At 42.0% G+C, this 15,683-nt stretch overlaps 1 protein-coding gene across 1 annotated transcript in view; it reads right to left on the bottom strand.

The window, feature by feature from the left end:
• Positions 1–15,376, bottom strand: part of RNGTT (RNA guanylyltransferase and 5'-phosphatase) — a 222,066-nt gene extending 206,690 nt beyond the window's left edge. Inside the window, exons 1-2 of the mRNA XM_061131914.1 lie at positions 15,109–15,376; positions 4,820–4,929 (exon numbers count right to left, since the gene is read on the bottom strand). Coding sequence (XP_060987897.1) covers positions 4,820–4,929; positions 15,109–15,172 — 174 coding nt within the window. The 5' untranslated portion in view covers positions 15,173–15,376. The remainder of the gene's footprint in view (positions 1–4,819; positions 4,930–15,108) is intronic.
• Between the last annotated feature and the right edge of the window lie 307 nt (positions 15,377–15,683).

The raw sequence follows: 15,683 nt of genomic DNA, 5'->3' as shown, positions 1-15,683 counted from the left end.
TTAGGAAATCAGAAACTCCTTTGATGAGAAAAACTATTCCAAATTTACAGATTCATAAAACAGACTTCTATACTGAAACAACTGAGTATTGGGAAATTAGCCCAGGAGCACTAGCTCTTTTCCAAGCTACTCCTGAGACTGCCGGAGTGGATTTCTACTCTTTATCTAAACAGAGACTTACAAAAATATCGATATGTGCTATTTCAACTGGTACTGGAATCGAAATGCTTTCCAGGCACTTTGGGTTAATTAAGGAATGCTCCAATTAAGCGTTAAAAGGAATCTGTGTCCATGCAGGAGTTACAGACCCAGACTACCAAAGAGAAATCCAAATAACTTTACAAAATGAAGGAAAGGATGAAAGGATGATGTATTTATTAATAAACATGATAGAACTGCCCGATACTCCTGATTTTCCCACATGTTAAGTGTTAAGTACAAAATGAGGATAACCTCCTACCTTACTAACAGTTAGAGATGATGGAGGGTTTGGGTACACAAATGAAATACATGCAACCAGAGCTAAGGACTGGGTGAAGCAACCTAATGGTCCTCCCATATTTGCTGAGGTGGTTGCACAAGAGAAGGAGCACACCATACTAACTGATGATCCCCGGACAAGAAGAATGGCAGTATGTGCTGTTAACCATTGCTATGCTCACAAACAGACTATTCTTGGAAGCCTGACTGTAATGGGGATTGTCATCCACACCTCCACCTTCAAGGATATGCTACAATTAAAAGAAAAATATGAAGAAAACTATTGGGGAATCTTCAGCTAGAGAAACATAAGCCAGACCTGAACTCAGGATAACTTCATGTGCCCAGCAGACAAGGCCTTTTCTTTCTTAACTTTGACTTTCTATGTACAAGAGATTATACACATTCATGTCAATGTATGACAAAAACCACTACAATATTGTGAAGTAGTTAGCCTCCAACTAATAAAAATAAATGAAAAAAAAAAAAAAAAGATTATACACAGCACTGGTAAGGATATAACTCAAGTCTTAACCATTAACGCTAAATGGATGCTTGCAACACTATAGTCACATGAACTTAATGTATGACAAAGACTTTTAACAGTTTAATGACTCAGTAATATTTCAGCTGCTGTTGTTTGGTCGCTAAGTCATGTCCGACCCCATGGACTGTAGCCTGCAGGGTTCTTCTGTCCATGGGATTTCCCAGGCAAGAATACTGAAGTGGGTTGCCATTTCCTTCCCCAGGGGATTTTTCTGACCCAGCAATCTTCCCCACCCAGGGATTGCCTGCATTGGCAGGCGGATTCTTTACCACTAAGCCACCAGGGAATGTCAACATTTCAGCTACACCGAACTAAACCCTAAACCGACATGTGTGACTGGACTGTTTGCTCTATACAGATGTCATATTACCTTGCTCAGAAGGATAAGGTCCAAGGAATTTTAGTGTCTGCTAATGCATATGCTAAAGACCCTCTTGATGAGGATGAAGGAGATGGAAAAAGCCGGCTGAAAACTAAATATTAAAAAACTAAGCTCATGGCATCCAGCCCCATTACTTCATGGCAAACAGAAAGGGAAAAGGTGGAAGCATTGCTTCTAGGTGGGAGGCTGCCAAACACAAAGACGTGAATGCCGTAATACAGCTTCTCACAAGTTAGAGCTAGAACCCTTACCGTCTGTCTCTAGGTCCAAAGTAAGAAGGGAAGGAAAAGTGGGGATGAGCAAGACAATATGAATTCTCTAAATATATATGAATACTTTAGCTAAGAAAACCAAGAAACTGTATTATGTGACTTAGTGCACTGAGTCCATAAATATGTACATGTGTAAATGTGTGTCTGTGTGTGTCATATGTCTGTGAGAATAATGTGTTTGTGTTTTTTAATCTATATACACATATACTCATATTATATATACATAATCATTTTTCCTTGTAGATTCCCAATCCATGAAATAAGGATAATAACAGTATCCACCTCATACAGTTGTTGTGAGATTTAAATGAAGTCCTTACTCTGTGCCAAGCACTATTCTATGCTTTACATGCACAAATTTTATCTGCAAATGAGGAAACTGAAACACAAACAGATTATGTAACTTGACCACAAAGCTGTAAGTGGCAAACTAGAATTCAAACCCAGGCAAACTGGCTTCTAAGCCCAAGCTCTTTAAACGCTCTGCCTAGGAATATTTAATGCTCTACAAATGTTAACTATGACTTTCAAAAATGTATATTAATAATGAAGATAGAAACTAAAAGTTTATAAGGAAGCTAAAATAAAAGATACAAAATGAAGACCCAAACTACCCCAACAGGGATAAGTAACAGGTTATCAGAAACTACGTGGCATGTTTACTGTCCTGTAACAGGAAGCTCGCACGTAATGGGCACCAGCATTTGCTAAATGTACTACCTGCTGCTCAGTCGCTATGTCGTGTCCGACTCTTTGCAACCAAATGGACTGCAGCACACCTGTCCTTCCTGTCCTTCACCATCCTCAGAGCTTGCTCAAACTCATGTCCATTGAGTCCATGATGCCATCCAATCATCTCATTCTCTGTCACCCCCTTCTCCTCCTGCCCTCAATCTTTCCCAGCAGCAGGGTCTTTTCCAATGAGTCAGCTCTTCTCATTAGGTGGCCAAAGTATTGGACCTTCAGCTTCAGCATCAGTCCTTCCAATGAATATTCAGGATTGATTTTCTTTAGGATTGACTGGTTTGATCTCAGAGCAGACCAAGGAACTGTCAAGAGTCTTCTCCAGCACCACAGTTCAAAAGCATCAATTCTTCAGCACTCAGTCTTCTTTATGGTCCAACTCTCACATCCACACATGACTAATGGCTTTTACTATATGAACCTTTGGTGGCAAACTGATGTCTCTGCTTTTTAGTACACTGTCTAGGTTTGTTCTAACTATTCTTCCAAGGAGCATTCAATAATAGACCACCACTTAAAAGAGTAACAATGGTACGTGTTATGGGTTGCATTATGCCCCCTAAAAACATATTCAAGTCCTAACTCCCAGTACCTATGAATATAACCTTATTTGAAAGAAGGTTATGGGGTCTTTGTAAATATAGTCAAGATGAGGGCACACAGGGGAATTCCCTGGCAATTCAGTGGTTAGGACTCCAAGCTTCCACTACAGGTTCAATCCCTGGTCATGAAACTAAGATCCTGCAAGTCACATGGTGTGGCCGAAAAAAATTAATTAAATGAGGTCATACTGGATTAGGGTGTCCTTATTAGTGGGAAATTTGGATGCTGACACACACAAGGACAGTGTCAAGGAGGCAGAGACAGCTAGAGGAGCCGTAAGCCTAGGAATACTGAGGCCTGCTGGCCATCACTGGCAGCTAGGAGAAAAGAATGGAAGAGATTCTCCTCCAACACTCCAGGAAGAGCCAACCTCTCCAACACCTTGCTGGGGAATTTCTAGCCTCCAGAACTGTTAGAGGATAAGTGTCTGCTGTTTTAAGCCACCAGTTTCTGGTAATTTGTCAAAGTAGCCCTACTGTTGGGGTGTTAGCTGCTCAGTCCTGTCTGACTCTCTGCAATCCCATGTACTGCAGCCCACCAGGTTCCTCTGTCCATGAAATTTTCCAGGCAAGAATACTAGTGTTGCTCGTCATTCCCTTCTCCAGGGGATCTTCCTGACCCAGTGATCAAACCCAGGTCTCCTGAATTGCAGGCAGATTCTTTACCATCTGAGCCACCAGGGAAGCCCAGAAACTAATTTAATCAGTGTGATGTCAGAATAACATAAAAAATTGCAACATTTCATTCAGAAAAATAGTTTGGCACTTTTCTTTAAAACTAACCACGTGTTCAACAATCTTAGTCTTGGGTATTTGTTCCAGAAAAATGAAAACTTAACATTCACATAAATACCTGTACATAAACCCTCACAGCAACTTGATTCACAATTCCCCACAACTGGAAACAACTCAAAGTGGCTAAATGGTTACTTAACCATTCAGTGGGAGGAGAATGGTTAAACTCTGGCACATCTACACAAGTGAATACTATTCAGCAATAAATATGAGCACAATTTTCATTGATTCATGCAAAAACCTGGAGGACCCCAGCAGCATTATGCTTAGTGAAAAAAGTGTATCCCGGGGGCTTCCCTGGTGGCTCAGTGGTAAAGAATCCACCTGCCAACGCAGGAGACGTGGGTTCGATCCCACATGCTGCAAGCAACTAAGCCCGTGAGCAACAACAACTGAGCCTGTGCTCTGGAACCTAGCAACCCCAACTACTGAAGCCCACGTGCCTAGCGCCGCAACAAGAGAAGCCCCCGCAGTGAGAGGCCTACAGACCGCCACAAAGAGCAGCCTCCACTCCCTGCAACTAGAGAAGGCTTGAGAGCAGCAACGAAGGCCCAGCACAGCCAAAAACAAATTTAAAACTTTTTTTTTAAGTGTATCCTGAAAGGTCACAAACTGTTTCATTCCATTTATATAACATTCACAAAATGACAAAACTAGAGACAGAGAACAAGTGAGCAGGTGGAACTGCACAGAACTTCACACACATAAACACAAATGAATGCTCATAAACACGGGAAAAACTAACGTGCAGGTCTACAATCCAGCCAACAATGCCGTGCCAATGTCAATTTCCTGCTTTTCTTATTATACTACAATCACGTAAGATGTCACCATTGGGAAAAACTGAGAGAAGGGTTCATAGATTCTATGTACAATTTTTGCAACTTGCTCTGAGTTAATTATTTCAAAGTAAAAAGTTTTATTTTAGAAAGCCACCTGAAAAACAAGAAAGGGATAAAGTATGTTGAATCAATATCAAAAATGTTTTGCTTCTTACCTTCAGACTCTTCAGATAATTTGAAAGCATACTAGGATGGAATCGATTTTCTTCAGCAACTTGACTGTCATATCTTGGTCCTAACATTGTTTTCAGAGGTAAGAATCTTCCTAAATAACATGAAGGTAATAATTTTCATTAATGAAAATGTTCTGGGTTAAAACTCTATGATTAACAATTCTCAAAATCACCTTCTTACAATATTTTTAATGGGACTGTTCATAAAATACTCTCAACCTATACTACACTTTCAAAGGGCACCACATTGGAACTTTTAAGGACAACATATATTCTAGAAATCAACAATCAAATACAACAGCAAAAGAAATTACCAGTGAACGGAATGTCCAGAAACACATTTAAGTTCTAAACCGCTATATTAAAAAAAAAAATTAAATTTAAAAAAATAAACCACTATATTACAAAGTTACTGCCTTAAACCCTTTAAAGATATAGTACTAGAAAACTGATAATGAAATAAATTAAATCAATTCTTTGAAATTCCTATTACGCTTTTTTAATATGAAACTGGAACTGCTGATGCCGAGCAGGGCCCTGTGGGCCTCCTGGGCATGGAGGCCTTTCTGTCCCCGTTCCTTAAAGGCAAGACTCGTGCCTCTGTGACCAACATGGGGATCAGAGGAGCAGCAGCAAGGAAACCACCTGAGGTGAGATGGAGGGAAGCGGGAAGGCTCACAAGATCAGGAGCCCACTGCACACACCCTCATCCTGTCAGCAGCCCCACCTTCTGAAACCTGAAGGAATGAAGACTGTTACTGCCTTGATAATTACCACATACCCCAGTCTGACTATCTAACCTCTCCCTATTCAGGGAAGGGGGACTCAGTTTTTGAGGCACTAGCCTCCTGTGTTCCCCGTTTGCCTGGCAAAGTAATAAAGCCACTCTTTCCTTCTCCGTAACTCTGTCTCCGTACTTCTGTTTGGCAGTGGTGCCCAGACAGCCAAGATTTTGGCAACACTTTCTCCATTTTACAGACCTTATCCTACAGCCCAGAAGAATCAGGGTGAGAAGCATACTAACCAAAATCACCCACCAAACAACTACCACCGATTCTAATTTCAGCAAAACTAACTTTTGGCCTTTTTTTTTTCTGAATCACCGTGTAATAATAGGGGAAGTAATCTTATAAAATCAATTTTAAAATCATCTATTTTAGCTGATTTATATTATAAAATCACTAAGTATAAATATCTACCTAAAATCATATCTAAGTGAAGTCTTAACATGTGTCCAGAGACTTCAACCAAAACGTATAAAAAGAACATTTTTTTTCTATTTTTATTTTCCACAAAGAGTAGGATACGACTTAGCAACTGAACATTTTCTACAAAACCACTCAAGATCACCAGTAACCTCTATGTTGCTAAGTCCAATGGTCAACTCTCAGTTCTCAAACACTGACCATTTTTTAACTCAGAGGGAGCTCCTGAATCCCTTTCTTCACAAGGCTTCCAGGACACTGCACCCTCCCATTGCTCTCCTCTCCTCCTGGCCTCTCCTTCTCAGTCTCCTTTACTAGCTCCTCCTTACCTCCCGGGCTCCTCCATGTTTTGTCCCAGGGCTCTGTCTTTGTACCTCCTTTCTTTCTACACTCACTGCCCTGGTGTCTCACATGGTCTCACAGGTTTAAAAGCCACCAATGCACTAATGACTCACAAATGTGTGACTCTGCGCCAAAATCTCCCTTAACTCCAGAATCAAGTATCAAGTCACCTGACTTACTAGTCTCCACTTGATGTCTAACAGATGTCTCAGGCTTGGTATCCAAATCTGAGTTCTCAATTTTCAAACTCCTCTTAAGGTCCTCCCCATCTCAGCAAATGCAATATCCTTTTTTTTAACAGTTTAGGCCAAAAGCTGTGGTGTTATCCTTGATCCATCTCTTTCTTACACATCCCACATCCAATCCATCAGCAAATCCTATCAGATCTGTCTTCAAAATACATCCAGATTCTGACCACGTCTACCATCTCACCCAGATTATTATACTTCATTTAGTTTATTTACTAGATACTTATTAAGTGCCTATTATGAACAAATCTAGTGGAGGTGATGGAATTCCAGTTGAGCTATTTCAAATCCTGAAAGATGATGCTGTGAAAGTGCTACACTCAATATGCCAGCAAATTTGGAAAACTCAGCAGTGCCCATAGGACTGGAAAAGGTCAGTTTTCATTCCAATCCCAAAGAAAGGCAATGCCAAAGAATGCTCAAAATACCGCACAATTGCACTCATCTCACACGCTAGTAAACTAATGCTCAAAATTCTCCAAGATAGGCTTCAGCAATAGGTTTTAGAAAACCATCTAAAGTTAGAAAACCAACTTCAAGCTGGTTTTAGAAAAAGCAGAGGAACCAGAAATCAAACTGCCAACAGCCACTGGATCATCGAAAAAGCAAGAAAGTTCCAGAAAAACATCAATTTCTGTTTTATTGACTATGTCAAAGCCTTTGACTGTGTGGATCATAATAAACTCTGGAAAATTCTGCAAGAGATGGGAATACCAGACCTCCTGACCTGCCTCTTGAGAAACCTGTATGCAGGTCAGGAAGCAACAGTTAGAACTGGACATGGAACAACAGACTGGTTCCAAATAGGAAAAGGAGTACGTCAAGGCTGTATATTGTCACCCTGCTTATTTAACTTATATGCAGAGAACATCATGAGAAATGCTGGGCTAGAGGAAGCACAAGCTGGAATCAAGATTGCCGGGAGAAATATCAATAACCTCAGATATGCAGATGACACCACCCTTATGGCAGAGAGTGAAGAGGAACTAAAAAGCCTCTGGATGAAAGTGAAAGAGGAGAGTGAAAAAGTTGGCTTAAAGCTCAACATTCAGAAAACTAAGATCATGGCATCTGGTCCCATCACTTCATGGCAAATAGATGGGGAGACAGTGGAAACAGTGTCAGACTTTATTTTTTTGGGCTCCTAAATCACTGCAGATGGTGACTGTAGCCATGACATTAAAAGACGCTTACTCCTTGGAAGGAAAGTTATGACCAACCTAGACAGCTTATTAAAAAGCAGAGACATTACTTTGCCAACAAAGGCCCATCTAGTCAAGGCTATGGTTTTTCCAGTGGTCATGTATGGATGTGAGAGTTGGACTATAAAGAAAGCTGAGCGCTGAAGAATTGATGCTTTTGAACTGTGGTGTTGGAGAAGACTCTTGAGAGTCCCTTGGACTGCAAGGAGATCCAACCAGTCCATCCTAAAGGAAATCAGTCCTGGGTGTTCACTGGAAGGACTGATGCTGAAGCTGAAACTCCAATACTTTGGCCACCTCATGCGAAGAGCTGACTCATTGGAAAAGACCCTGATGCTGGGAGGGATTGGGGTCAGGAGGAGAAGGGGACGACAGAGGATAAGATGGTTGGATGGCATCACCAACTTGATGGACATGGGTTTGAGTGGACTCCGGTTGTTGGTGGTGGACAGGGAGGCCTGGCGTGCTGCGATTCATGGGGTCGCAAAGAGCCGGACACGAGTGAGCGACTGAACTGAACTGATGTAACAGGCATTATTCTAGATGCATGGACCATACTAGTAAACAGAACTAAAAAAAAGAGATAAAAAATCCCTGCCCTCATGAAGCCTAATTTCTACTGCTAAACCACAAACAAGAAGTTTCCCCCACTAAACCTCTCTCTCACTGTCGTCTGAGAGCTCATCCTATCCCCTCTACAAACCCTTAATCTCCTCCCCTGCTGCTCAGTCACACTCTCCGGAGAAAAACCCAGACCTAGAGCAACCCAACCACCTGATTTCTTTGGGCCTACCCCTATGCAGCTCAACTCCTAGAGAAAATCTCAGATGAGTGACAATATAAATTACAATCACCAATTTCAAAGGCAATCTTCTGTTTCACATCTTTTTCTCATTTTTAAAATATACTAAGCTCCTCTACCCCTTTTTCAACTAATGGCTTCATGTTATACATTACTGAAAAGAAAAAGCAAAAAGAAACTTATGTTTAACACATACCAGACACTGTTTAAAACACTTGACATAGATTTACTAATTTACTCCTAACACCTGATGGACAGGGAGGCCTGGCGTGCTGCAGTCCATGGGGTCGCAAAGAGTCGGACACAACTGAGCTGAACATAAATATACGTAATGTTATTGTCCCCATTTTACAGATGAGCAAATCAAGGCAAGAGAGATTAAATAAATTGAAAACTGTCACACTTCTAGTAAATGAGAGAACAGTGATTCAAACCTAGGTGATCTGGACATGGGGTCCACAAATATAACTGCTATTCAACAGAACCTCTTCACCACTGGGCGGGAAACTCGCCTCACCTTTACAGTTATAAACCTTTCTGGCCATTTTCTCTTTCATCCTCTGTCTTTCCTCACTTCAAAGGCAAATCCTGCCCCTACTGCTCTGGATTCCTTTCCATTTTGCCTTCACAAGAACATCAACCTTTCCTCCCTTCCATGCGGTTACCAACATCTCTAATATCTTATGTCTTAGCAGTATCTCATACATCTGACTCTTCCTTCCTTCTTGAAAAATTCTCTTGGCTTCCATAACACTAGACTCGTTTAGTTTGATGAGTTGTTTGTCAGAGAAACTAGCATTATTTATCCTGACTAATCAAATACCATGCTTTTAAATACTGTCTTTACACTAGTGATCCTTAAATGTACATCTACAACTCGAACTTGTTTGAATTCCAAACGATGTACCCAGCTGTGTACTCAACATCTCTACCTGTGCAATCAGGATCTTAATACCTCTTCCAACCTACCTGCCACTCCCTCCCCCCATAAGCCCTCATGGTACCAATCATCCCACTGCATAGGCAGAAACCTAGGACTAAGTTTTGACTTTCTTTCTCTCATTCTAATTCCAACAATCCACGTCCTGTCTATTTTCCCTCTTTGTTGCACACCGTGTCCTACTCTTCTGTGATCCCATGGATTGGGACCTTCCAAGCAAGAAGACTGGGGTGGGCCCCCATTTCCCTTCTCCAGGGGACCTTCCCAACCCAGGGGTCAAAGCCTCATCTCCTACATTGCAGGTGCCGCCTTCTACTGCTGAGCAACCAGGGAAGTTCATTTTCCCCTTAATGCTCTCAGATCAGCCTGTGCACGCTTCGTTGCTTCAGCCATGTCCAACTCTCTGCAACCCCATGGACCGTGGCCCACCAGGCTCCTGTGTCCGTGGGATTCTCCAGGCAAGAACACTGGAGTGGGTGGGCATGCCTCCTCCAGGGGATCTTCCCAAACCAGGGACTGAACCCGCATCTCCTGCACTGCAGGCAGAGTCTTTGCTGCTGAGCCGCCAGGGACGCCCACGACTTTTCAGCTTTACTTCTAAACTATCGCCATTCTTTCACCTGGAAACCTCGAAAGTTCCGGAACAGTCTCCCCACTCTCATTCTTGTCTCTTTCATCACACACAGAGCAATCAAAGTGAGCGTCTTTAAACTGAAGTCAAATCATCTCACCCCAATGCTTAAGAAATGGTAACGGTTTGCCAGTGCGCTTTGAAAGTATATAAATATTAAAATCCCTTATCATACCCTAAAGCCTTTAGGACCTGGCTCAAACACTCCATCCTCATATCCATATCCTCACTTTAAGGCTGAGATCTCGCCACCATCATCCTATCCTAACAGAAACCTTTAAAACAAAAACAAAACAACAACAACAAACAAAAAACCAACAATATATCTAGCCTACTTTTTTTGGGATCTGCCTGTGCAACTTGTGGGACCTTAGTTCCCTGACTAGAGACCAAAACCCAGCCCTCGCCAGTCAGAGGAGGACTGCCAGAGAATTCCCTCTATCTAGCAAACTTCTATTTATTCAAGATAACTTACATACACTTCCTCTGGGGAGTCTTCCCTGAACACTTTCTTCTTCCCTAACCTCAAACTAAGAATTGGGTTTATCACCTCTAGTATCCCATAATATTCTATAAGAGTCATTACTGCACTTGTTATAACAAAAGTTTGTTTAAAAATGATGGTTTACTACTTCCAAGAAACTATATGCTCTTTAAGCTGAGGGATTATATCTTAATCATCTCCCAAGTCCCAAAAACCAGCACAAAGTATACACAAATATTTGCTAAGCAAAATGACTTCAAAGTCACCATTATTCTCATAAGACTATCATATTTATAGTCCCACAGTTAGTTCCCAGGAAGTTCTTTACACATAGTATATATAAACTGTTATGTTGAATAACCTGCCTTTAAGAAATGAGAAGCTGCTGCTGCTGCTGCTGCTGCTAAGTTGCTTCAGCCGTGTCTGACTCTGTGCGACCCCATGGATGGCAGCCCACCAGACTCCCCTGTCCCTGGGATTCTCCAGGCAAGAACACTGGAGTGGGTGGCCATTTCCTTCTCCAATGCATGAAAGTGAAAAGGGAAAGTGAAGTCGCTCAGTCGTGTCCGACTCTTAGAGACCCCATGGACTGCAGCCCACCAGGCTCCTCCATCCATGGGATTTTCCAGGCAAGAGTACTGGAGTGGGGTGCTACTGCCTTCTCCAAATGAGAAGCTAGTTTTCTTCAAAGTGTTCACCTAAAATCCATCACTCAGAAGGAGAAAAAAAAAGAATTCTTCAGAAATAAAGACTCAGAAGGAGAAAGGTCCTATCTCCAGGAGCTCTCTCACTGGAAGTCTGGTTTAAGTAGAAAAAGGGACTTCAGTGGGGAACAAATTACTTTTATAATTAGTACCATCTTCTTCCTGATTCAGAAAAATTATGAACTTGCGTAGTACTAATAAGAGTTGGTGATGGACAGGGAAGCCTGGTGTGTTACAGTCCTTAAGGTCACAAAGGGTCAGACACGACTGAGCAACTGAACTGAACAAGTCATCCTAATGCTTACAATGAGAAAATTTAGCAGTCATAACATATTTCCCTAAATGTGTAAAATAGCAAAGAAATTATACAATAAGCATGAATTCCTTTTCTAATGAGAAAAAAATAAGAGGAAGAAAATAGGAGGTAGAAATTGGGAATATGAATGATTCCTTATTTTTCTCTAAAGCTTGCAATAATATAGTTAGCATTTCTTGTTCTAGTAGTATAAAACACTGCCAACCCTGCATTATCTAAAACACACAATGTGTCATGAACGCTTCTAGGACACAGAATTTTAAGGTAAATTCAGAGAGATTTATCAAGAATTTTATGCCGTATTCCCTTTACTTTTTGACAAGGGTCACAAGTCAAAACAGACCTAATTACCAGTAAAGATCCAGTTGGTTGTCAGGAGGCCTGGGGTTCTGTCTAGGGCCCACAACTGCTCAGATGGGGTAAGTTTAGTGACTCAGTGAGCACAACAATGAAAAGTTTAGCTTTCGGGGGTCAAAATACTCCAATACAATAAAAAGGAAAACTTTTTTATTCCTGACCCTTCATCTCCAAGAGAAGGAAAAAAAAAAAAAAGCGAAGCACACAACTCTATTTCTTAGAGTGGTATAAAGCTGTCTGGGGCTCAGCACGTCACCGGCTGCTGTCCACCCCCAGTCAGGACATACGTGTCCCTTTATCTACCAAGGAGTCCGTCTCCTGATATTTGTCATTGCTATGAGCAGACTACATAAAATTCTGACTTTTAAGCTGTTTTTCTAATTCCAAATAAAAAATAATTCTCTTTTGACAAGATCGTTATGATTTTGTTTTTCTCACAAATAAGTATAGCAGGTAACTCTAATAATAAAGCATCCAGGAAACATGCGCCAAGTTAAAAAAGAAGTCAGACATCTAAGTGCAGGGGTTTCTTCATAACTCTATAGGGGGAAAAAAATGTAAAAAAAAAAAAAAAAAAAAAAATTCAATACTAAGTTAGAGATAACACGGGGAAAAAAGTTAAAATGTCTGAAGAGTAAGACCTATAAAGAAAAGTGTAAAGAACTGTAATCAATTCATCGAAACAAAGTACAATGACTATCAAGTACAAGTGAAAATGCCTATAAAAATGGTTAGAACATAACGAAAATTATTTCATTTTTGTTAAGGAAAAACATTTCCTCACCCTAAGACTTATTTAGATTATCTTTCAATAAGACTTTTATCCATCATTTATATGGTTTTACTGACTGAAGATTTAATATAAAATGTGAAGAAAAGCTGACAAACCAGAAGAATCAGAAAACATGAATTAAAAAATGACTACAGAATCTTCTCTTCCAACAATTTAAAATAACTAGGCAGACATACTAAAGATGTGTATATAATTAGTAAGCATGCATAGTTCACTAAAAAATCCTTTAATTTTGTTTCAAAACATCTTCCAGAAAAAACATTAGGTTGAAGTTAGTTAAAATTTAAAACTTTAATTCTTCAAAAGAAACTGTTAAGAGAATGAAAAGGCAAGCCACAAACTGAGAAAAGACTCTGAAAAAGCATATGAAGCTCCAATACTCTGGCCATCTGATGCAAAGAGCCAACTCACTGGAAAAGACCCTATGCTGGAAAAGACTGCGGGCAAGAGGAGAAGGGGTGACAGAGGATGAGATGGTTGGATGGCATCACCAACTCAATGGACATGGGTTTGAGCAAGCTCCGGGAGACAGTGAAGGACGGGGAAGCCTGGCGTGCTGCAGTTCAAGGGGCTGCTAAGAGCTGGACATGACTTAGCAACTGAACAACAAAAAAGGACTTGTATTTACAACATATAAAGAACATAAAAATTTGAAAGTAAAACAACCCAATTTTATTTTATTTTTACAACCCAATTTTAAAAATCAGCAAAGGAACTTCCCTGGTGACCCAGTGGCTAAGACTCTGAGTTCCCAATGCAGGGGTCCTAGGCTGGATCCCTGGCCAGGGAACTAGATTCTACATTCTGCAACTAAGAGTTTGCATACCACAGCTAAAGATTCCACATGCCCCATCTTATGATCTCCAGTGCCACACAAAGATCGTAGATCCCAAGTGCTGCAACTAAGACCCTGCACAAATGAAAAAAAATAAATATTTTTAAAATCAGCAAAAGATTTTGACATTTTGCAAAAGAAGATATGTGAACTGCCAAGAAGCATATGAAACAATGCTCAACATCATACCACAATAAGACAGTACTAAGCCCCTACTGGGGCTTCCCTGAGAGCTCAGTTGGTAAAGAATGGGTAATATTAAAAAGACTGATCAAATCAAGTGTTAGGATATGGAGCAAAGAAGAGTCCTCATACTGATAGGCAGGAATGCAAACTGTTATGACTTTGAAAAAAGTGTGGCAGTTTTTTGAAAGGTTAAATGTACACCTACTGTATGATCCACCCCTCTCCTAAAGATTTACACACGGGAAAAGAAAATATGCCATACAAAGAACTGCACATGAACGTTCATAGTAAGTTAGTATGCAACAGCCAAAAACTGAAAACCCAAAGGACGATCAAAGAATGAATGAACAACAACAACAAAAAAAAGAATGAATGAACAAATCTAATTTAAACTGGTGTAGCTATAACAATGGACTACTACTTGGCAATAATAAGGGATGAGTTAGTGATACACACAAGCACACGTGTAAATCTCAAAATAATAATGCTGAGTGAAAGATGCCAGAGATCGTTACCAAAAGAGAGTATGTTTCCATTTATTTTTAAAAATTGTACAAAATGCAAACTAAATCTATAGTGACAGAAAGCAGATTACCAGTTGCCTGCAGAGGGAGGGATTATCAAGGGCCGGAGGAAACCTGAAGAGGTGATGATTATGTTTACTATCCTTGTTTCGTTTCACAGGGGGTGTGCGGGGGCACGTCTAGTCAAAACGTATCCAACTGTACACTTTCAAGTCTGTTGGGTCAAACTCAAAGATGAAAAAGTCCTCAAAAGCCATTCTTCAAAAAGAAAAAAAAAAAGATTTTAAAAAACTAAGCAAAACAAAAACCTCCAGTCTCGGTGTGGATCCATTTCACCGCTGGGAACTGCCCTTCCTCCTCTTAAGCCTTCCTTCATCTCAAGACAGACAGCCTTCCGAGAACCCTGAAAGGTTTACAAAACTCCTGACTAAGCTTCAAAGTCCTGCCCCTTGAGTTCTGGTGTCCTCAGTCCCTGCCACACAGAAACCTCCTATCCACCTTCCTGTTCGCAACGTTTAGCCTTACTGAAGAGTGACAAGTGCCCCTATTCGCTCCAGTCCAGGCTCCCAAACACTCCTCCACGAAGCTTCATCCGACCACGCACAGCTCGGTCCCGAAACACCGCTACCGAAAGCTGCGCCCCCTCAGCCCACCCCCGGACCCGCCCGTGCGCGGGGACTCGAACACCCGGGTCCCGGTTACCTGCCACCGGCTGGCCGCGCCGCGGACAGTTCAGCCACCGCGGCGGGATCTTGTTGTGAGCCATGTCTTGGGGCCGCACACAGCCGCCCCGCCACCAACGCTCGCCGCGCCTCGCCGCCGCCTCCTCGCGGGCCGCTCTGAACCGGAGGTCTGAGGTACCCGAATGCCCGGCGGCGTCCGAACCCCAGCCGCTCGGACGCGAATAATGTCAGCGGCGGCGCGCCACTTCCATTCAGGCTCAACTCTAGGCGAACCCACAATGCACCGCCACTTCCGCCCCCAAAGGCCCCACCCACTTCTTTCCGAGGTCAGAGGTGAAAAAGAGACGCTGGCGGAGGGACGGGAAGGAGTTAAGGCCGAGGCGAATGGAAGGGGCGGGTCTTCCTCGCCCCGCCCCGCCCCGCCCCGCCCTGCCCCGCCCCGATCTCGGAGCGCTCTGCGGGCGGCTCTGCACGCGCTCAGCTCCCGTAGTACGGGATACCGCAGAGCTACCGTTCTTCACATTTCTGTCTAGACAGCCGATGGAAACCCTGGAGAATGAAAGGAAACCAAGCCTCTTTCCAAGCGCAGAGTGG

Source organism: Dama dama, chromosome 28, assembly GCF_033118175.1.
Source record: "Dama dama isolate Ldn47 chromosome 28, ASM3311817v1, whole genome shotgun sequence".
NCBI lineage: Eukaryota > Metazoa > Chordata > Mammalia > Artiodactyla > Cervidae > Dama > Dama dama.
This window is presented reverse-complemented; position numbering and strand designations above follow the sequence as displayed.